This window comes from Eleutherodactylus coqui, chromosome 9 (assembly GCF_035609145.1).
Source record: "Eleutherodactylus coqui strain aEleCoq1 chromosome 9, aEleCoq1.hap1, whole genome shotgun sequence".
In the NCBI taxonomy this organism is placed as follows: Eukaryota; Metazoa; Chordata; class Amphibia; order Anura; family Eleutherodactylidae; genus Eleutherodactylus; species Eleutherodactylus coqui.
In genome coordinates, this window is record NC_089845.1 from 147,184,167 (window position 1) to 147,208,029 (window position 23,863).

At 43.1% G+C, this 23,863-nt stretch overlaps 1 protein-coding gene across 2 annotated transcripts in view; it reads left to right on the top strand.

Annotated features, from left to right (window-relative positions):
* PKIA (cAMP-dependent protein kinase inhibitor alpha) overlaps positions 1-20,738 on the top strand; it is a 58,239-nt gene extending 37,501 nt beyond the window's left edge. For both annotated transcript variants that reach the window (XM_066579046.1, XM_066579045.1), the window contains exons 2-3: positions 10,075-10,252; positions 19,585-20,738. In XM_066579046.1, the coding sequence (XP_066435143.1) occupies positions 10,102-10,252; positions 19,585-19,664 (231 nt within the window). In that variant the 5' untranslated portion in view covers positions 10,075-10,101 and the 3' untranslated portion in view covers positions 19,665-20,738. The remainder of the gene's footprint in view (positions 1-10,074; positions 10,253-19,584) is intronic.
* The last annotated feature ends 3,125 nt before the right edge of the window (positions 20,739-23,863 follow it).

Consider the following 23,863-nt stretch of genomic DNA (forward strand, 5'->3'; position numbering starts at 1 on the left):
TCAGAGCCATCTATTCCTGGAGGCTGGATTTATGAATCCCGGAACCAGGAAGCGATTTTCTGTTGGCACCTGAGGAGTGCAAGAAGTTCGCCGGCACTCCGGAGACCAGCGGGAGGACACGGACCGTGGCTGCCAGGTAAGTATAATAAGATAGCCCCCAAAAATAAGGCCTAGTGCCTCTTTTGGGGCAAAAATGAATATCAGAAAGGGCCTTATTTTCGGGGAAACATGGTATCAGCTGGGAGAGCATTAACGATGAATAGTCTCCCGGGGAAATCCCACACTGCATAGGCGTCCCTTATTGCAGTTTCAGAGCTGCTCTGCTCATCCCAGTTCTCTTCCTCAACTTGTATACACAAAAACACTGGCGTACCACCAGGGGTCGCAATGGCGACCAGGCCCCTCAGCAAATGGGGCCCATGGGCCCCCTCTGAGACGCCGCTTAACCGCTCTGGCCCGCATGCCGCCTGTGAGGTACAGTCTGGCAGCCGAGGCCTGTGGGCCAGCACTCAGGAAGGGAAGGACCATTACAAGGGGAGTCAGCAGCCAATTACAGGCTGCAGACTCCCTGCTGCGTGCACCTCCCACTGAGAGACTGAAGTTGTGATTGGTCACAACTGCAGTCTATCAATGCACTGCTGGCCATGTGATTGGTTTGGCCGGCAGTGCACTGACCCATCATGTGGCCAGCAGTGTCAGGAAGTGTAGGAGACTGGAGGAGGTGGTAAGTACTGTAATCTATTCCCCTCTCTTCCCTCTCCCTCTATCTATCTATCTATCTATCTATCTATCTATCTATCTATCTATCTATCTATCTATCTATCTATCTATCTATCTCATATCTATCTATCTCATATCTATCTATCTATCTATCTATCTATCTAATATCTATCTATCTATCTATCTCATATCTATCTATCTCATATCTATCTATCTATCTATCTATCTATCTATCTAATATCTATCTATCTATCTATCTCATATCTATCTATCTATCTATCTATCTATCTATCTATCTATCTATCTATCTATCTATCTACGGCTGGTATAAGTTATAGATCTCCCTGTATATACTATAATTGCACACTTTACACACAATTAAAAAATGCATCAAAAACACATGCGGTTTTTAATAGTGTATGCAGTTTTTAAAAAAACTTATGTGGTCTTTGAATACGGCTTGCAGTTTTTTATGTGTTTTTTAGAGATGAGCGAGCGTACTCGGAAAAGCACTACTCGCTCGAGTAATTTGCTTTATCCGAGTATCGCTGTGCTCGTCCCTGAAGATTCGGGTGCCGGCACGGAGCGGGGAGCTGCAGGGGAGAGCGGGGAGGGACGAAGGGGAGATCTTTCTCTCCCCTGCTCCCTGCTGCGACTCACCTGTCAGCTGCAGCGGCACCCGAATCTTCAGGGACGAGCACAGCGATACTCGGATAAAGCAAATTACTCGAGCGAGTAGTGCTTTTCCGAGTACGCTCGCTCATCTCTAGTGTTTTTCCTAATTCTGGTTCAAAAGTACAACAAAAACATGAACGCACCCTAAGGCCACTCTCACACATGCGTTCAGAAAACACAGATCAAAATCATGGCATTTTTACCGCAATTTCTAGCAGCATTTTTAAACGCATGGTATAGCATTTGCCGGTGATTTTTAATGCACCCCATCATTGTACTGGGTGAGGAGGTGCGTTAAAAAACATGAAAACTCAAAAATAGAACAGACAGCTCATGAAAATTGCGGTGTTAGAAACACCGGTTTAAGCTCTGGTCTGAGTAACCCCATTAAAATCAATGGGAGCGTTGTACCCCGGTTAGCACGCTGCTCAGGATGCCCCCTCACAAAAGGATGTGTATGTCTTCCTGTTGTTAACTTTGAAGCTTACAAAGTGCGTGGCCAATCCCTTGGGTATTTATGAGTCAAAGGCCTTAAAGCCCATTTACACACAATGGTTATCGCTCAAAAGATGTCTTTTAAGTGATAATCGTGTCATTTTAGCTCAAGGTGATCGCTCAAATGTTGAGCGAACACCTTGCGCTCCCAGCAAAGGATGCAGAAGACAAGCAGGGGGGCGCTTGTTCTCTGCATCCAGCTGTTCCCTGCTGGGAGTGCCCAGCTGTCATACAGCCAAGCGCTCCCAGCGGAGGATGCAGAAGACAGGCGGGGTGTCCACTCTTGTTTTGTGCATCCAGCTGTTTTCTGCACAGAGCGCCCGGCTCTTATACAGCCGAGCGCTCCGAGCGGGGTATGGAGAACAGATCTGGACAGCTGTGTTCTTCATACCCAGCCTGTGTTCAGGGAGCGGGATACAGCTGAAACAATAGTATCAGCTGTATCCCGCTGTGAATCCCTGATAAGGCTCATGGTTGTCTTTCAGCACCCTAAAAGACAATGATGAGCGATGGCATAACAAAAGCCACACGATGTCAGTGCAGTTACAACAATTATCGCTCAAAATATTCAGACAATGATCAAAGGTCTTAAGAGTATTGAGACAAATGATGGCTCTGTGCCAGATAATTACAAGGCTCCAATAAGTTTTCTAGACAACAATCTACACAATCAGCATACTAAGCACAGTGAATTACAAATCACATTAGTTTTATCCTGACAAAATTGAGGATATAAGAAATCACTTATACAAATAGCTATACAATCACCCAGCCAGTGCAAAAAGTACAGTAATATGCAAAAAAGATTCGATCACAGCACAAATAGGTTGCGCCAACATGTGCCTTTTTGCGCCTACTCTGTGAGTCTCGCCTAATGATCCATAGATCTTTTGTGCCTTCATGTGTAAATACATAGTGGATATGCATATATCATGTGCATTCACTGCATATATGCGTGACCCTATTGCCTTTTAACCCTTTCCAATCCACTGTCTGACCTCTGAAGACATTATGATTTAAGGCTGTACAGCTCCGATGTTGGAAGACGTCCATCAGGGTTCTCTTACTGTATATTGCCAGCCTCTCTGCTGTCAGAGCCTATCCAACGTGTCACCTCATGCAGTACTGGTTTTAGCCAGCATATAGCGCCGTTGTATAATGGCAAAAAAAAGAGTAAGCCCCCTAGGAAAACCTGGATACAAATTGGATTGGAAAGGGTTAATGAGCAATTCTGGTTCATAAAACAGACCCAAATAGGACATGCTGCAAAAAACACATGTCTGAGTACCCCAATGCAAATCAATAGGGTTTAAACTGTCTGTATTATGCACTTAAAAAATATATACTTAATATATAGCGCAAATACAACTATGTGAATGAGCCCTTATAAGCAGCCCTTTGAAGGCAACCATAATGCTCATGTGGCCCTCGGTGGAAATGAGTCTGACACTCCTGCTCTCCTAGAATTGCAACATACAGGGTAAATACGTGTCAAATTTCATCGGGAAGCAGATAATAAAAGGCTATTGAGGAATCCTTGGGTTTCCTGCGAGAGAATCACCCTGTATAACAGCACACGAATGAGGAGTGGTAGAGCTCTAATGCTCAATGTGCTGCAGGTTATCGCAGCGAATATCTCATTACTCTGCAATCAGCTTACTTCGTTATTTTTAGACTGGTCTACACAGTTGTTGTCAATGTAGCTTCTATTACTACCCGATATATAGAAATGTTCTGCTCATCAGGCAGAGATCTGCAACATGGCAAATAGAAAATAATGAACCATTTGTTACATTACTGTTACAGTTTAATGAAAAACTGTCATCAAAAGGTATCATATCTACAAGATTACTTGGTGGGAACAATCACATGTTACAGTTTAGGCTTTGTGGACAGAATCCAATCCAATAAGGTTTTGGCTCTATAAACTAGTCTTTAGGTGGTTTCACATTTGTGGTGAGGATTCGACTTTCCTGCTCCGTCTCTGGATGGAACCCCATTGACTATAATGGGGTCCGCCTGCTTTCCGCCCGGCTTTTGTACAGAAGTCTCCTATAGAGTCTCCTACTTCCTGCAGCCCTACGGCCGGTGTCATACAATCATATAAAAACCCATCCGTATTATGGATCTGTATTACAAATGTGTTTCAAAAGACATTACATCTATAGGTCATCAATTCTTCATCCGTATTTGCCTACATATTTTTATTATCTTCTATTGCGCAAATACAGATCAGTATTTGCCCAATAGAATAGAATGCAAATACGAAGGCAAATACACAAAAAATAGATCATACTACATTTTCAAAAAACAGCCATAAAAAATATGGCCATGTGATTTACATTAGCTCTGTATTACGGTCCCCTACTGAGTAAAAATACACTAATCCGAAAGCAGCCTAAGGGAGGTTTCACATAGTGCGTTACGGTAATAGTGGGGTGCTTAGGTACGCATGGCGCGGGGCTCCCTGATTTACACTCACGCCACTGTCCCTTCCTGGAGATAGCCCTGATGGTTGACACGTCCAGGCCGCCAACTCTGACTCTACGCTTACTAAGGGGGACTGGCAGGGACCACAGTACCTATGCAAGAGACTACTACCTACTAGCACCGACAGGAAAGGCAGATGACAAGAACCAACACGAAACAATACAAACGGAACAGAGGCAGATGGTAAGGTCTGGCTGATAACAGCGAGGACTAGCAGACAAACTGACAGAAGCAAGATACAAACAGAGGCGAACTGGAAAACCCTGGCTGATAACAGAGAGGTCTAGCAGACAAGCAGACAGAAGCAGGATACCAAACGAGGCAGACTAGCTAGCAGACTGAGGGAATGGCACAAAGTACCCTGGTACTTGGTACAGATTACGAGCAGGTCAGGGTAGCTGGAAAACTCAGCAGACACTGAAAACTGAACATAAAAGCAGGTCTAGTGGACAAGTCTGGCAGATAACAAAAAGTAAAGCAGACAATAGCATGGTCCAACAGACAAGGAAAAACTGAACAACAGAACAATAATCGGCCACTCTCAGGCAGCAAGAGCTGGATATTATAGGGAGGCGGGAGGATAGACCTGTCAATCACAAGCACACTACTCAGACACATAGCAGGGTAATTAACCTGCCTGGAAGGCACAGGAGCTGTTAACCCTGGATCGTCTAATATGTTTTTGATATGTTCTTTTTGATACATTCAATAAAGTGACCCACCAGTTTTAGGACAAGATTCTGTCCTAGGGGAAAAGGGCCACAGTGGTATATTACCTGTAGTTGTCCTTTTCTGATTCGCCTCTGATTCACTGGTTCAGACCTTGCTTTTGGCCATCTAAGATGACTGTAGCACTTTTCTGTCTGACTAATGCACAATGGGCATGCTTGCAAATTAGCCAGCAGCTATGGCCAATCAGAGAGTGGGTATAGTTCATTAGTAGTATTACACTATCAATGCATGGTGAAGGATAGGTAGTCTAAAAATTGCATCACCCATCTTGGATGGCCAAAAATAGGACCCGTAATTGGCAGATTGGAGGTACAACTGAGAAAACCAACTGCAGGTAATATATAAAAGCATTACATAAAGCATTCATATTTGCTGCAATGGAGAGGGGGGCATAAGCTGATGCCAGCCCTCTCCGACAGGGAATTATATCCCATGAAAAAAATAAGAACAGGCATTTTGAAATCTAACAAGCTTAATTCTTATATATTAGATCACTAGCAATTCCTGCCGAAATTGGGGGTTTTTGGTGGAATTTTATCTAATGTGTAATGCCATTTTACCTTATAAAACATAAACTATCTTTTGGGAGTTATGGGCAAGGCCCGCTCTCCCTTGTCTCTTTGGGTCCCTTTTGGGCAATTTGAAGGGCCATTTGGTAGACAGAATTGCACCCACCAGTGAAGATTGGATAGTACATTGTTTAGATGTTTAAAGTGAACCAACCCATTTAAGACTTGGGCAGAGATGTCGCAAATAAGGTTTAACACTGATAAATGTAAGGTTCTGCACATGGGCAGAGGAAATACATGTCACCATTACATTCTAAATGGGAAACCACTAAGCAAAACTGACATGCAAAAGGGTCTGGAGGATTTTAGTTAACTGGAGTAACCAGTGTCAGGCAGCGGCTGCTAAAGCAAATAGGATCATGGGGGCATCAGAAGAGGCATAGGGGCGCATGACAAGAATATTGTTCTTCCTCTTAACAAGTCAATGGTCAGACCACACATGGAATATTGAGTAGTTTTAGGCACCGATGCTCAAGAAGGACATATTAGAGCTTGAGCGGATTCAAAACCGGGCAACTGAAGTAATACATTAGATGGGTGGACTACAATACTGAGCAGGATTTTCAAAACTAGGATTACTGTATTTAGTTTAGAGAAAAGATGGCTGAGGGGCGACCCAATAACTATGTATAACTATATCGGGGAACAATACAGAGATCACACACATGATACCCAGGACTGTGACTATAACAAGGGGGCGCCCTCTACATCTGGAGGACAGAAGGTTTCTACACCGACATAGAAGAGGTTTCTTTACTGTAAGAGCAGTAAGACTATGGAACCCTCTGCCTAAGGACGTGGTGATAGCAAACTCAATAAAGGAATTCAAGAGGGGCCTGGACGTCTTTCTTGAGTGAAACAATATTACATTATGGTTGCTAGCTCACTTTAGAAGGATTGTTGATCCAGGGAGTTATTCTGATAGATTTCCAGATTTAGAGTCAGAATTTTCTTCCCTAAAATGATGAAAATCGGGCTTCTACCCGGATATAAATATTAGGTTAAGGGTCAATCCTGGTATACAGGCAGGTAGGAACTATTAGGGGTTGATCCAGGGAACAGTCTGATTGCCATTAGGGAGTCGGGAAGGAATTTTTCCCCCAAAAGGGCTAATTGGCTGCTGGCCTTGGGGTTTTTTGCCTTCCTCTGGATCAACACAGTAGGATAGACAGGCTGGACTAGATGGACAATGTCTTCATTCGGCCTTACATACTATGTTACTATGTTACCTCACTGGGTTTTTTTTGCCTTCCTCTGGATCAACATTGCAGGATAATAGGCTGAACTGGATGGACATATGTTTTTTTTCTCAGACATACTGTATATTCTATGTTACTATGTAAGGGGTTATGCCAATTAAGTTTCTGATTGTAGGGATCTAACTGCTGGAAACCCACTGATCATGGGGACAGAGGACTAGGAATGATTGGAGCATAATCACATATGCACACTTACCCCTACATTTATTTCTGGAGGATTGAGGGAGGTAGCTGGGCCTTTATTATCTCCAGCAGCCTCAGAAAAGAGGACACCCATTCTCAAGATCATTCGGCTCTCAGTGGTTAAACTGTCACTGATCAGATACTTATCACCTATCCTTTGGTTAGGTGATGGATATGTTAATTGTATGGGACAACCCCTTTAAAGAGCCTTTGGTTGCCAGCCAAAACAGAGGCCCCCATCTGTAGACAGCACTGTTTCGGAGTTGTTGTACTGCATCAGTAGAGAATAGGGCTTTGGTTTCGTGTGGGATAGTTTTAGTGCTTTTTTATTTTATTTGTAAATATATCTTAAAATCCGCATCAAGAGAAACGTTCATTGAAAATTTCCCAACTTGCAGATATCACACTGGCTGATCGCACCATGCAGGAGGCAGACACAGCTTACCTTGAAGGACTCAGTACTTGCTCATGATAGTGAGTCATGTGTATCACGCACAGTCCACAACACTAAAGATCTATTTGGAGTTTTTAGCGGGTTTATATATTTAGAACTTTTTCGGAGCAGTTGGCACAAGATTAAGATGACTGAATCTCAGATAATATTACTTTTCATTACAAAGTATACTTGAAAAAGATGGAGAATTCAAACAACTTTTTTACAAAGTAATCATCCTTTCACAGTGCAAAATAATATAATCTATTCAAGGGGGTTTGGATGTGTTTTCATATTGAAGTCATGCCCTAAAACATTTAAACTGTACGCCCACCTCTCCCCTTGCTTACCTTTTTCCCTGCAACCCAACCCCAGTTAATTCTGAGGCTGGATTCAGACGACCATATATCGGCTTGGTTTTCACGCCGAGCCGATATACGGTGTCCTCATCTGCAGGGGGGAGGATGGAAGAGCCAGGAGCAGGAACTGAGCTCCCGCCCCTTCTCTGCCCCCTCTCAACCCCCTCTCCGCCCCTCTGCACTATTTGCAATGAAAGGAGGCGGGGCGGGGTGGGAGTAAGTTCTGAGAATTCGCCCCGCCCCCGCCCCGGCTCTCCTCATTGCAAATAGTGCAGAGGGGCGGAGAGGAGGCAGAGAGGGGGCAGGAGCTCAGAGCACTGCTCCTGCTCTTCCAGGCTCCCCCCCTGCAGAGAGAGACGACGTATACCGGCCGATATACGTTCATCTGAATCCAGCCTCAGATTGATTTACTTTGTATATTTTGGTTCTGTATTTCAGGGATTATTCTGTAAGTAATGGACTTTTGCAAATGTTATGATAATCTTAACTCCACCTTGCTGTTACTTTACCCTGACATTTTCAGCGTTTCTAGGATGCCCTTTGTTGTACTTGTTCTTTCCAAAAAATAATTATAACAGAAAAAATATTTACACTTTACCAGTATCATAATGGAGGTTTATTAACCCTTTCTCATCCACTGTCTGACGTCTGAAGACATTCTGATTGAAGGCTGTACAGCTCCGATGTCAGAAGACGTCCGGCAGGGTATTCTTACTGTATATTACTGGCTGCTCTGTTGTCAGGGGCCTCTCCAGCATGTCCCATACTGCAGTACTGGCTCTACCCAGCAGACGGCGCCATTATATAATGGCAGAAAGAGAAAGTCCCCTAGGAAACCCTGAATCCAAAATTGGATTGCAAAGGGTTAAAGACTATGGAAATCTTTGTGCATGAAAAATCAATACACACTTATCTTACTAAGCACTTTCAGAAAAATATGATACAATATATGTATTTTTTGCTTTGAGTTCTCCTTCTCATGCATTTAGAAAGTCTCATACTTGGTTTGCAGGCTCTCCCATTCTCAAGTTTCTGGCTGGGGGACCTTCCAAGCACTGATCTGCTGTTTTTTTCTCATGAACATAATCAAGCTCAGCTCTTGCTTTCCTGTAATGAGACTGAGTAGTACAGCTCAAGTGTAATAGTAACATAAAGCCTTCTGAAGGCTCGCAGAGCTGCCATGTATTTCTACCTATTAAGCCGTGCCACAGGCCTATCTTAATAGAATACCTGCAACCTGCAGAAATACAGTATACTAAAATACAGAAGTATTGCAGTGTATTGCATAATGATGAAATGATCCCTAGTTCAAGTCCCCTCTGGAGAGTATAAGGTAAATGAGGATTTTAAACTATTACAAGTTCATTAAAAGTTTCCTCCCCCTTTCCTTTTCCCATTTTTAACATAAAAAATGTATTACCTTGTCTGTAAAAGGCTGATCTATTAAAATAATGCATTATTTATCCCACACCGGGAATGCTGTCAACAAAAACCCACAAGGCCAAAATAGCACTTTTTGTCACCTCGTCTCCAAGAAAGAATGTAATAAAAGAGTACCAATAGAAACTACAGCTTTCCTCACAAAACTCAACAATCCGATTGATGGAAAAAAAACAAGCTATCAGAGTCAAAATATGGCAACCAAAAGTTGTTGCTTTTTTTGTTTTTTTTATAAAAGAGAAAAGAGACTGGTACACTTACTGGTACCATTAAAAAATACAACTTGCCCCACAAAAAAACAAACCCTTATATGGCTAAACTGAAGGGGGAAAAGGCAAAAAAGGTATGATATTTTTTAATTGGGGAGGAAAAATAAATAAATAAAAAATGAGAATTTTTGGGGTCCCTAAAGAGTTAAATAGTGAAACAAAAAAATCAAACAGACTCATACCCCTCTCATCCTCACCACTGTGTCTCTGACACTGCACACTGTCACATCTTCTCATCTGCGGAGTGTTGATCTTCAGCATTAAGGACTTCAACCCAGCGGGTGCAGTCCGGCTCTTGCTTCTGTGGACTTCTCATCAGCGCCCCCTACACCATCATCTCACACCGCACAGAGTTATTAGTGTCCTGTATATAATTATCTCTAACCCTTATTTCATGCATATCTTGTTTCATATCTGAGCAATCACATAAAATGATGTGTTTTCTTGCAGGCACTGCTATGTGGATACTTGGTAGCAATGACTGATGTGGAATCTACATATGCAGATTTCATAGCCTCTGGGAGAACAGGAAGAAGGAATGCTTTGCATGATATACTTGTCTCCACTTCAAGCGGAAACTCGAGTGAGCTGGCTCTAAAGTTATCAGAGCTTGACATAAACAAGTCAGGTAAGAATCTTCAATGCCAGTGTGAAATGTGTGAGTCCCGCCTGTAATGTATGAAGGTGTTAACATTTATGATTAACCCTAGTATGACGTAAGCTTTGGAAGCAATGTGGGGTATTTCAAATTCTCCAAAGTCCTTATGCGTTATATGAATAATAATTGTAATGCCTAGCTTTCAGGGAAAAATAAATGTACTGTACCCCTGTGAAGCCTATTCTTTTTAAGCTCAACCCTTTGGGTTGTTGATGTCTCCTTTCTTCTAATTCACTACTAGGAACTTATCATGTCTTCCATGTTACAGACATAGTACAGTTGCAGCCCAGTTACAGTCACTTTCTCTACCAGCCTATTACCTCATGTTACTGTATACTTGTCACCCTTCACTCCTCTCCTACCTTTGTTATTAAACTTTTGTCACACCACTCTGACCCAACATAATCTGCCTGGTTGAATCAGTGCCCTTTGCTGCTGTGATCACAGGACTTCATTAGCTATCAAGTTAGTGGCGTGGCTATAGGGGTTGCAGCCATCACAGTTACAATAAAGATCTTGCACAAGGAGGGCCCACAGGCCCCCTTCACCATACTAACTGCATTTGCCACACACTAACTGTAATTGTATCAGATTGCAGATGAGGGTTCCTGTTTATACAATTCAAATCCAAAATTCAGGTTATCATCTCTTTAAGTGTCCCACTTTAACTTGGTATAACAATACACAGGTTAACCTATCAGAAACATTTCTTTTTACACCTCTTTGCTCTGGGTGCCACTTATACCATTCCTTAACTGTAGGAGGGCAACTACAGATGTTGGTCCTGTTAGAGTAACTCACTGGTGGGGTCACCTGTAGATATGTTCCCTGATGTCTTCCAATCTCAGTACACTCTCTCCCTCTTCCAAGATGAGTCGCTAAGAGACCTTTGACCAGATTATGGATCACAGTATAAAAAGAAATAGTGATCCCACCTTGCTGGTCATCTTCTGCTCTCTCTCTACTCACATGCTGTTACCATACAGTGCGGCATGGGGTCCCGCGGTCGGCGCGCGTCGCTCCGGCGTCGGCTCCTGCAGCCTGGAGCCCTGTGTCGAGGTCATCCCAGCAGCTTGGGTTGGCCAGTGGGCGGCGGTGTGGGCGTGCCCGCCCGTAGGGTGCCGCCCGCACTCCTCTGTGCTTCTTATACAGCAGTGGGTGGAGTTGCCTCCTCCCACTCTCCGCCCCTGGGCGGAACCTTGTGGTTAAAAGACTGGCAGTGAACTGAGCTCATTGCCAGTTATTGGTTCTGCATGCACCTAGCCAGTCTGTCTGTGGATCCCCTCAGTCAGTCTCTAGTTGTCGGTCAGCTCCCTCTGGTCCCCTATCACTCAGTCTGTTTTTGTTGGTTTGGTTTGCCTCTAATCTAGTCTGGCCCAGTCAGCACTAGTTGCTATCCAGCACTCTGCCAGTTTGCCTGTGAGTCCCATCTCCAGCCTTGTCAGTTTTGTTTGGTCTGTTACACCTGCCTCCTCCGTCGGCACTCTGTTCCCCCCATTAGGTAGTTTCCTGCTTGTCAGCCGCCAGGTCCCTAGCCAGTGCAGGGACCGCCGTCCAGTTGTCCGCCTGGGGTTAGCCAGGGCCGAGGCAAGTAGGCAGGGACAGTGGGGTGCGGGAAGATCAGGGCATCCCACTTGGCGCTCGGGGGGCAGAGTGCCGTAACACATGCTTTCTAAGCCGCCCAGTCACAGCGGCAATCCTTACAAGAAATCCAAAATAGTTGGGAACAAAGGCTTTGTGAAGAATAAATCTGCTTTATTGACTTGTGCTTGGTGGAGGTGATGAAGGTCCCTATACGGGACTGAAACGCGCACTCCTGTAATAATCCTGTAATGTGAGCACTAGTCAAGAAAGCAGAGTTATTCTTTACGAAGCCATTTTTCCCAAATATTTCAGATTATGGATCACCTAGTCCTAACAAAATGCTGAAGTTTTTAGAGCCTAAATGATGCTCCAAGACAATACACCCCCACTAGCTCCCTTGCAACAGTTTCTCACCAGCCTATGTGGCTCACCCTCAGTCATAGAATCATAGAATAGTAGAGTTGGAAGGGACCTCCAGGGTCATCGGGTCCAACCCCCTGCTCAATGCAAGATTCACTAAATCATCCCAGAAAGACTTCCATTGAAGGAGAACTCACCACCTCCCATGACAACCTGCTCCACTCCTTGATCCCCCTCACTGTCTAATATCTAATCTTTGTCTTCTCCCATTGCTTCACATTGCTTCTAGTCTTTCCTTGTGCAAATAAGAATAGGGCTGATCCCTCTGCACTGTGACAGCCCTTCAGATATTTGTAGACCGCTATTAAGTTTCCTCTCAACCTTCTTTTTTGCAAGCTAAACATTCCCAGATCCTTTAACCGTTCCTCATAGGACATGATATACAGACTGCTCACCATCTTGGTAACTCTTCTCTGAATTTGCTCCAGTTTATCTATGTCTTTTTTAAATTTGGGGTGCCCAATACTGGACATAGTCAGACCTCATCTGGAATATTAATGAAGAGTAGAGGGGAATAATTAACTCACATGATCTAGACTCTATTCTACTTTTAATACATCCCAGAATTGTGTTTACCTTTTTGGTTGCTGCATCACATTGTTGACTCATGTTCAGTCTATGATCTATTAGTATAACCAAGTATTTTTTACACATGCTGCTGCTTAGCCCAATTCCTCCCATTTTGTATGTGCTTTTTTCATTTTTTTCCCCAGATGTAGGACTTTGCATTTCTCCATGTTAAATACCATTTTGTTAGTCGCCACCCATTGTTCAAGCTTTTCTAGATCTTTTTGAATACTCTCTCTTCCCTAGTGTTAGCTATCCCTTCTAGCTTTATGTCGTTGGCAAATTTGATCAGTTTCTTATCAACTTTCTCCTCCAGATCATCTATAACAATGTTGAACAACACTGGGCCTAGGACAGAGCCTTATGGTACCCCACTTTATACATTCTTTCACTTGGATGTGCAGCCATTTATGACCAGTCTTTGAGTACGATTACTCAGCCAGTTGTGAATCCACCTAGCAGTTGCCTTGTCAATCCCATATTTAAGTCATCAGACTCAAGGAGCCATATCACATTCTCTCTCACCATCTTCACATGGTGGTTACACATGCTCCACTCTTCCTCAGACTTCAGAAATTCTCCTATCTCTCTCTTTCTCATAACCCACTGGCATGCTCCTCAGGGGCTGACCTGGTCCAAATCACTCAATCTCATAGTAGGTCTTACTGTGTCTCATGCATCTACTGTGCCCCACTCACTATTGGTGCCTAAAACAAATGGTTATATAGATGCACCTAAACCCTTCCTACAGATGCTGAAGCACAGCACTTCCACTACCCCAACACCCACAGTCAAGTCAGTGTAGGACACCAGTTAATGGTCCAGTTCTGACAGACACCCCATCCTACTGCAGGATGACATTGAGGACCGCCATTGTCACCAATTAACAAAAGACTGCCATCATCATTGAGGCCTTAGTCAGACGGGCGTTTTTTCACGTCCGGCGATTTTATAAAACCATTGCTTTGCAATGGTATCGGACACATGAGCGCTTTTTATGCGCTCGTCCGATAAATTATAGAACAGAAAACGCAGATCGCACCTATCTGCGATTCCTGTTCTCTTCTCTATATGCGCTCAATGGGGCCGGCGGCAGCAGCGCCGACCCCATTGAGAACATATAGTAGACAAATCATTCTTCTCTGCCACAGCTGTAACAGCTGTGGCAGAGAAGAATGATGTTTGCCCATTGAATTCAATGGAGCCAGCAATACAGACGGCTCCATTGAAAGCAATGGGCTGCCGGTGAGCACGGGACAAATTGCCGGGAAGGGCTTAAATATATAAGCCCTTCCCTGCAATTCATCCACAAATGTGTAAAAATAAAAAAAATATATATATACTCACCTTGTCCCGGCAGACGGAGTTCAGCGCGGCCGGCCGGCAGTGGGTGTGAGTGAGAGCTGTCCCTGATTGGTTCAGCGCTGAGCCAATCAGAGGCAGCTCTCACTCACACCCATTCATGAATTCATGAATGGGTGTGAGTGAGAGCTGCCTCTGATTGGCTCAGCACAGGGACCAATCAGGGGCAGCTCTCACTCACACCCAACACCCATTCATGAATTCATGAATGGGTGTGAGTGAGTGCTGCCTCTGATTGGCTCAGCGCTGAGCCAATCAGGGGCAGCTCTCACTCACACTCACTCACACCCACTCACACCCACTGCCAGCCGGCCGCGCTGAACTCCGTCTGCCGGGACAAGGTGAGTATATATATATATTTTTTTATTTTTACACATTTATGGATGAATTGCAGGGAAGGGCTTATATACTTAAGCCCTTCCCGACAATTCATCGTGAGATCGCCTGCAGCGCATTGCTTTCAACGGAGCCGGCTGTATTACCGGCTCCATTGAATTCAATGCGCTGGACAGCTCCGGCCCATTTCTATTGAAACGCGGCTAGGAGCAGATTTTTCGGGCGATTTTTTTGGCCCCGGTCACGCGATTTGTGGATACGCATCCGTCATGCGATCCGCAAATCGCGGCAAAAAACGCCCGTGTGACTAAGGCCTGAGGCAGAATTTCTCCGGCTCCTACTGTACATGCCAGGAAGTGCCCAGACTCTGTGAGTTTATGGCATGAAATATAACAATACAGCATCATACAACATTAAACAGTATCACATCACTTGCTAAGTGCAATCACATCAAAAACATTGCTTACAGAGAAAAAAACATAGCAATGCCTTACTAGCCATTACTTTAATAAGATATGTAAGATTAGAAATACACATAATAAATGCAAGAAAGATTGACCTTAAAGATAAGTATGGATTCAAGTATACAACAGGTGTTGCATAAGTTATTTGGGATCAAGGCCAATACATTAGGAAGCACAAATTAAGCGAGAGGCACTAGATATCTCTTCTTTAAAGTTCTATAAAAGTATCATATCACTGTCATATCCAAACTGGGTGCAGATGCAAAGTGAAGAGGAAGTTACAGGAGAGGCAAAGCAGCTGTTGCTGGTTGATTACGTGTGAAAGAGGGTCCGAAGATTGACAATATGGTAGAGATGGGACCTCTGCTCACACGTGTCATACGGGCTATGCATTACAATCCTAATTATAATGTTTACAGTGATGAATAAGATAACTAGACTCCATTCACGATTTTGTTTCATGAGTCCATTCTACTTATTATCTTCTCATCTTTCACCGACTGCAGCTGAGTACATATGGTTGTGCCACATCCACCATCAAAGAAGATCCACCTATGATATCCATACAATAATAAAACTATTAGTTTGCTGGCCAGAATTCACACCGACACTTTGCATAAGCACTTAAGTAGCTAATTGGCTACTTAAGAGCTTATAAGTGTGTAAATGAAGGCTCCCACTGTATACAAAAGACAACTGGAGCGCTGTCTTCTGTATACAGCTGCTGTGTTCTTGGAGTGCTCAGCTGGTATACAGCTGAGCGCTCCGAGTGGTGTATGCTGAAGACAGCTGGAGTGCTGCCTTCTCCATACTCCTACTGTGTTTACGGAGCACTCAGCTGGTATACCGCTGAGCGCTCCAAGCGGGGTATGCAGAAGGCAGGTGGACCGCTGTCTTCTGCATACTCCTGCTGTGTTCTCCAAGAGGGAAACCAGCTGAAACAATAGTATCAGTGGTATCCCACTGAGAACTCAGTGCATGGTCCTGAGAAGAGTTATCGTTGTCTTTCAGCTAGCTGAAAGACAACAATGAGCGAATTGGTAACGAAAACTGCACAATGGCCGCGAGTTTAGACACGATTATTGCTCAAAAGACGGCTTTTGAGCAAATTTTAAGCAATAACCATTGTGTCTAAATGGCATTTTAGTACAATAAAACGTAGTGAAACTGAAGCAAATTAATGGCATATAGTTTTTGAAAACCCATTGAAATCAACTGGGAAAAAAGGTTCCTTTTATTTCAGTATTACTTCTATGTTTCTCTGCTTCTCCGCTCCAAAAATGGAATAGAGAGACGGAAGCCGTAAACGCTAGTGTGAACTTACCCTTGGAATGCATCAAAAATGCAAAAAAATAAAATAAAATATATATATATTGCTTGGTCCTGAAGGTACAAAATAGGCCAGTCCTTAAAGTAGATCTGTGCCCTCTCAGTACTTTTAACCTGTCATAGGGACATGTCAAAAGCTTTGAACGTTGGGGACCCAGCCTCTGAATAAGCCAGTTGAAGCACAATACAACAAAAAAGGTAAGTGATGGTTTCACATCTGTGCCTGGACCCATGAAGAGCAATATATTGTTTTGCTCTCAGTTCGGATTCAGTTTGACCTTGTTTCGTTCACTTTCAGGTTTTCTAAATGGAAAAAAGCACAGCTTGGAGCGTTAGGCCTCATGCCCACGGCTTGGTCAGATTCTGCGAAATCTTGCAGCGGAATCAGACCTGGTGTCTGCCAGAGACCCTATACTCATCTGTTAGGATCCGCGGCGCGTGCCTCGGCCGGCGTGCATGCAGTTGATTTCCGCTCATGGGCAGGGAAGAATCTTTTAACATTGTAAGACTATGGATGGACATTGCTGCGGAATTTGCAACGGGCATCTGGCCATGAATTCTGCAGCGATAATCCGTCCGTGGGCATTGGGCCTTATTGTTCCCATGCAAAAAAACAGAAAGCATCTTTCCATTGTGTTTTTTGCATTAAAGTCAAATTACAGAAGGAAGAAAACTGAAGGGCTTCCATCTGCCTTCATTGTTGAAGGGATCCTTTTTATCAGTACACTTGAAAGGAAAACAATAGGGTACCTGGGAGGCGCAGAAGAGGGAAAGGAAGAGAAGAGAAGAAATGCCCCAGGAAGAAGGGGGGGGGGGGAGAAGCCCAAGAAGCCTGGGAGATAGAAGAAGGAAGGAGAAGCCCAGCCACCACCCACCAGACAGGAGTGTATCTTGTGTGCATTGTGCTGGCTCGTGGGAAGAACGCTGGCTGACCTCCCAGTGTGTAACTTGTGGAGTGTGCCAGGACCTGCATATCCAATAATCAGCTACTCTACCCAAAAAAAGTATTTATATGCATGCATCAGTTCTGCTTCTGTTTGTAATCAGTCCATATTCAGTTTCAAAAAGACTTTGAATGCAGATATGAAACCACCCTGACCCAACTAAAAGCCATCTTAAATATGTCAATACATCATATGGTAGACTTCTTTCACACTGCTCTCTTGGATCTAGCATTGACTTTAACAAGGCTGTCCATCTTCTGTACAGAAAACTGCATTTCAGTCTTATGGTCCTGTTCCCCTTTTCGACATGCATTTCGGCCTTATGCAGTTTTCTGTCTAGAATCAGAAAGCTGGGATGGAGCCTGCGCTGGATAGCGTGAAAGAAGTCTACATTTCCAGATGTGGAAAGGCACCATCTATCAGGTAAATTAGAGAAACAAAAACATAGACAAAGTGACTGAGATCGTGTGTACAAAAATGAACCTATAAAGTAAAGTGACTCATTACATCCAACAAGGGTTTCGCAAATGCTTCTTCTGAGGGTGGTTGGTCAAAAGAAGCTTTTTATGTGGATGTGCCAATCATATTCAACAACAATAACACTCATGTATGAGGATCGACAACCAACCCCTACCACCGTCACAATCTACGAGAGATGCTGGAAAAACTATGAGGGATATTTCTAGAAGTTGTATCAGTTTGGGGCCAAACAGTCGAATCCCTACCTATTGAACTTTAAAACTCCCAAAGTTATACACAGTGTTACATTCATGTGGGCTAGTAAGCACTGGGCCCACAAGAACTTTATCATGGGTAGGGAACACCAGGTGAAACAACCCCCGATTAACACCTCTCCCTATCTTCTACAAAGGAAGATGACCAAGGACCTACCTGATAAGGGGCGGCCCAGCAGTCTTCGGATCTAGGCCCTTGCTGCCCCTTGGCACCCACACACCCAGGCTAGAATGCATATACATACCACCATTGCCAGGGACAACTGGACAGGATAAGAAGACACACAGCACCATAATCACACCAATCACACAGCAGCCAATACACAAACACTAGTAGCAGGTGTTAAGCTATAAATGCCATGTATTTGTTGACATTTTGGCCAAAATATGGAAGCTAGCGGGCCACATCATGGCTCCCAGTGATATTGCTAGTCCCTACACTAACCAGGAGTCCAGCAACATAAACCAAAGAAAGCACAAAACACAAACCTTTCTTGCAGCCACCACACATAGAACCTACTCACACCACATACAGAGAGAGAATAAAAACAGAGAAAGCTGACCACACCCACACCTGGGAAGACAGCTTTATGTGTACTGTCCTGGAGTAATAGGTTGACTGGAGACACATACCCGTCCAGCACAACACTGGAGCAGGAAAGCTCCAGAGAACCTATAGTACAACAGATCTCAGGAGACAGACGTGACACATAGATAATGAATGTTCCTGGCTGAAATACCCCATTAAAATGCCGCTTGGTGCTTGAAAGCATGTTGTGAACTCTTGATGGGTTACTAGCAGATTAATTCGGTTCCAAAATCCACATTGGAGTCCATGTGTATTTTGCATATCATTATGTTCAATGGGAATCCATTCCATAGTTCATACACTACTGGATATTCCCAAACAGAAACCATAGCAGGTGGCTGCTTGAAGGTTTGCCGGCTTGGATGGGGCTCAATCTACATGCGAATCCGCAGCATTTCAAAATGCAAATCTGAAGTAGAAATCTGAGTATCAGCCTCAGAGGATTTTCATGATGAAAAGAGCCACTGTGTGAATGAGTCCTAGATGAATGGATATTGGATACCATGAAGTTTGGAACTCCTTCATAGTGGGAGGGGACGATGTTCCACAAAGTATAGCTAACCCTTGTTATGGTGCTTCGGATGTAGGCAACCCAAGAGAACACCACGTCGTTAATGACAGTGTCAAAATGAAAAGAATACTGGGAATGAGCCTGGATGTTTGTCTCTGATGAAGGAAGCCATTAAATGCCCTTCCTTTCACAGGCTTCCTTCATCACAGACACACGTCCAGGCTAATCCCACGCATACCTGCCACGTGCCTCATCAATACTGAGGAAGAGGCATATTGCCTCAAAACACATCTTTTTATGCTGGTTCTATCGATAAACAAAGAAGTCAGATAATAAATCTGTGGACTTGTGTCTCTCTATTATTTCACTGGGTTGCCCCTAATTGCCAGTATTCCTTATATTTTGACTTTGTTACCATAAAAACAAAATTTTAATCACTTTATGTTGTCTTTCTTATCATAGAGGGTGATAAAAATGAACAAACAACTCCTAGTGACAAAACGACGGACAAACAAAATCAAGCGCCAAAGCAGGAGAGCTAACAACTCTAATACGCCATTGAGGTGTTGCATCTGAAGATCCTAAACCTCGAAGCAATATGAAGTTTTCTAGTGTGGCCAAGGAAGATATCAGCCTGGAGATGACAATTGACTGGAAAATATCAAAGAAACTGCAAGCAGCGATGACGGCTGAAGGGCTCTTTCCCAATTTTTTCATAAGCAATGGCTGAGATGTTGGAGGCACAGTTAGATACTTGAGATCTTTAATGAAACACCAATGAGTAGCCACAGGAATTCTCATGGTGGTTTTCGAAAACCCTCTAAGGTTTTATTTCTGTGCTGTTGTAATGGCTTCCATAATTTATACGGCTCAACTAATTACCCAGAGATCCCAATCAGAGAAAAATAACGTAAAAAAAAAATTAATCGAATTTTGAACATTGTATTTGTGTTTTAATAGCTTTGTTGTTTTCCGATGTTTTGTATGACTCACTTTAATATTTTACACTGCCCGTTATCAGTGTGCACAAGTGAACTAGTGAACTCACAAATAAAGGGCTGTTTTTTGTGTTTTTTTTATTGTTTTGAGTTTTTTTATTTTATTTTTTATCATTCACAGGCCAATTACTTAATCACCTCCAAACTCTTAACATTTTATCGGTACAGCGGCTCTGTTAATAAAAGAGCAGTGAGTCTATAACAATGCACTGTATTTATTAGCAGAGGACGTCACTGTGTTATGTGATATTTGTCAGTCTCGAACTCACTATTACTTGGATATTATCCTTGTCACTGCAGCAAATTAGGATTTTCACAATACGGATTTTTCACAGGGAAACAAGTTTCACTCACTACGTTTTTGTCACTTTTTTATCTCATAGAGATCCATGTGAAACATTTTTTGTTGTACTGGGGAGTGATGCACTACACTAAGGGTTGGGGAATAGGAATGCACTAAGGAAGAGTGTGTCGTTATCTGTCACACCGATTCCTTCCAAAATTACTACCTATTTCTAACACTCTTCTGGTCACGGATGTTATAGTGCACATTTTAATGTTTGTACATTTTACTAATTAATTGTGTGGTTGTTTATCAGTTATAATAACCAATAAAGTTAACCAAATATCTTAGGTTTACTGGCTCAGGTTTTTTTAATCAAATGTGTGATCTTTGCTCATGGAAATAATCAATTGGGAGCAATAAAAAAAACTAATTTGTAATGCTTTATTGAAGCCACTTAAGAAGATAAGTGAACCTTCTGTATATGTATTCATGGTTGATTGCCATATCGTTACCATATTCAGGACCCTTCTTTACAGAAAATAGAGTCTTAGGTAAAAAGGCAAGTTGGGCTTCTGGGTCCATCACTCTTAGGGCTCAGTAAGACAAGTGTTTTTTTTTTGCGCACCTATGTGCGCAACAAAAGCCCCCACTCCGTGCATGTTAAACATGCGTGTGACCGAAGCTTCATGCCCATTGCTTCCAATGGGGCTGGCACTACTGCAGCCGGTCCCATTGAAAGCAAATGGATGCAGGCAACCCCCCAGAGCGATTTTTAGGGAAGGGCTTGAAATATAAGCCTTTCCCTGAAAATCATCCCTAGCTGCTGTAAAACATAAAAAAATATACACATCACCTTCTGCCACTGTCAGGGCTTTTTGCTTGGTCCCCGGCACTGCTCTGAAGCACTTTCTTCTAGCTGGGGATTTAAAAATCCCCGCCTCCAGAAAGTGCTGGGTCTGACTGGCTGAGCGCTCAGCCAATCACAGGCAGCACTCAGCCATTTATTGAATGACAGCTGAGCGCTGCCTGTGATTGGCTGCACATTTTTTTATTTCTCTCTTAGGATAGATCTATGCTTATCAATGCAGCTTGAAATCCTTTTTTGTTAATTTTCCAACCACATCAGCTGGAAGTTTCTTCCAAGTATTTACTAGTCTTTTAGTAATATTTCCTGATGTTGCTTCTGATTTTTCCTCCAACTAATCTCAGATTGTGTCCCCTCGCTCTAGTGTTTAGCTTCCTAAAAAACTGTTCCCTCCTGAACCTTATTGATACTTTATACATGTTTAAAGGTTTCCATCAAGCCCCCTTCTAACTTCTTTTTTACTGAAACATATATAAAGGTTTTGATGATTTCTCCACCGTGTCTTCATTCCTCCATGCTATAAAAAGGAAGTTCTTTAAGTCTTTCCTGATATGTTTTGTCCTTGAGACCTTCCACCATTTTTATAGCTGTCTCTGGACTTATTCCATTTCATCAATGTCTCTCTGTAGGTGAGGTCTTCAGAACTGAACACAGTATTCCAGATGTGGTCTCACCAGAGCTCTATACAGCGGGATCACAATCTCCCTCTTTCCACTGGTTATACCCCTAGCTATGCAGTCAAGCATCCTACTTGCTTTCTTTGCTGCCTGATTGCACTGTGAACGCATTTTGAGGCTTTCAGAAATTAAAGCCATTAAACTCTTCTCTTCTGAAGCTCTGGATAGCATACAATAGCTGATTCAATACTCAATCCGGGGATTTATTCTCAGCAAGTACCTTATTAACATTTAGAAACATAAAACTGGAATTTCCATTGTTTTTACCACTTCTTCAATAATGCTAAATCATTCTGCATGTTCAAGCCACCATTGTTGCTGCCGGTGGCTCCATTGAAAACATGTGGGAAGGAGAGGGTGAAATTTTCTCGAGCATCCGAGCACCGCGTGGTGATCAGCTCAAGTAACAAGCACATTCGAGTATGCTAATGCTCGAAAGAGCATCAAGCTCGGACGAGCATGCTCGCTCATCTCTAGTTATCAGCAAACATAGATGAGCTGATTCTCATTGGAATGAGCAGGTGATGTCATCGCTAACTCGTTCTCGTGCAGCCTGTTTAGACAGACAGATACATTGTTGGCTCGTTCAAATGACAATTGTTCAGAATCATTCAATCTTTCATATTTGCTGTATAAGTGAATGCTTGCTGTTGAAAAGAGAAAGAAACCAACAATGGTTTTTATGCCTGCAGAAAATGAACACCAAGCGAAAAACAAACTCTTCTTGTTTGTCTTTCAGTCGTTGGCTCATGTTTAGACTGCACAAGTCACTGGTTAACAAATTTTAACATTTTGTTTACTTCGGAAAGGAAATATGCAAATTTTTACGATTTTGACGTGATGAGTTGAAAAATGACAATGAAATCTTGGATTAGCTCAGGTTTACGAGATATATTAACTATTATTAAAGTAAAACTACAAACATACATATGATGTAATACAGGCTACTTGCACACAGGAACTGTCAAGATATTCCTCTAATTATAAAAAACACAATGTACCTGTTAAAAACCCAATTGCACAATAAACACTGGGCATTAGCTGCATGGACGCCATTTCTGTATGAATCTACAGGTGTTTCACACATCATATTCCAACAGCAGTCTGCTAGCATTGCGAAGCTGACATAAATATTTCACAAATGTAACATAAAAAATTGGGAGAAGAAGGAAAAGCAAAGTAAGGGTCATATATATCATAAATAGAGATGGGCGAGCACTAGAGATGAGCGAACGTACTCGTTAAGGGCGATTTCGCAATCGAGCATCGCTATTTTCGAGTACCTGGCTACTCGGGTGAAAAGATACGTTCGCTCATCTCTAGTGAGCACCCAAATGCTCGAGTCCGCGTTATTCGAGTCGAGCTTTTCGTAAAATTGGAGAGCTCTACTCGAGTAACAAACCCCATTGACTACAACATATAAAAAAATAGGACCTAAAACGGACCCTTGTGGTCTCTACTTGTAACTCCTCCATGGTCAGAATACACTCTGTTAACAACAACACTCTATCTTTTAACCAATTGTGAATCCACCGGACTATCAAAGGATTAAGACTAGAGATGAGCGAGTAGTGCCTTAGCCGAGTATCGCCCCGCTCGTCTCTAAAGATTCGGGGGCCGGCGGGAGTGACAGGTGAGTTGCGGTGAGTTACTAAAATCCAGATAGGTGATATCCACAGCACAACCTTCATCCACCACTCTTGTGGCATAGTCAAAGAAATCAGTGACATTAGGTTGACATGATCTGGCCTCAGTAAAGCTCAGTGTCTTAGGGTCAAACATCCTCTTTTTCAGGAGCATTTCCATTCATTTTACTGCTACAGATGTCGAACTGGCCTGTAGTTCCCGGCTTCTTCTCTACTGCTCTTCTTATGGATGGGAACAGCATTGGCCATTCTTCAATCATCAGGAGCAT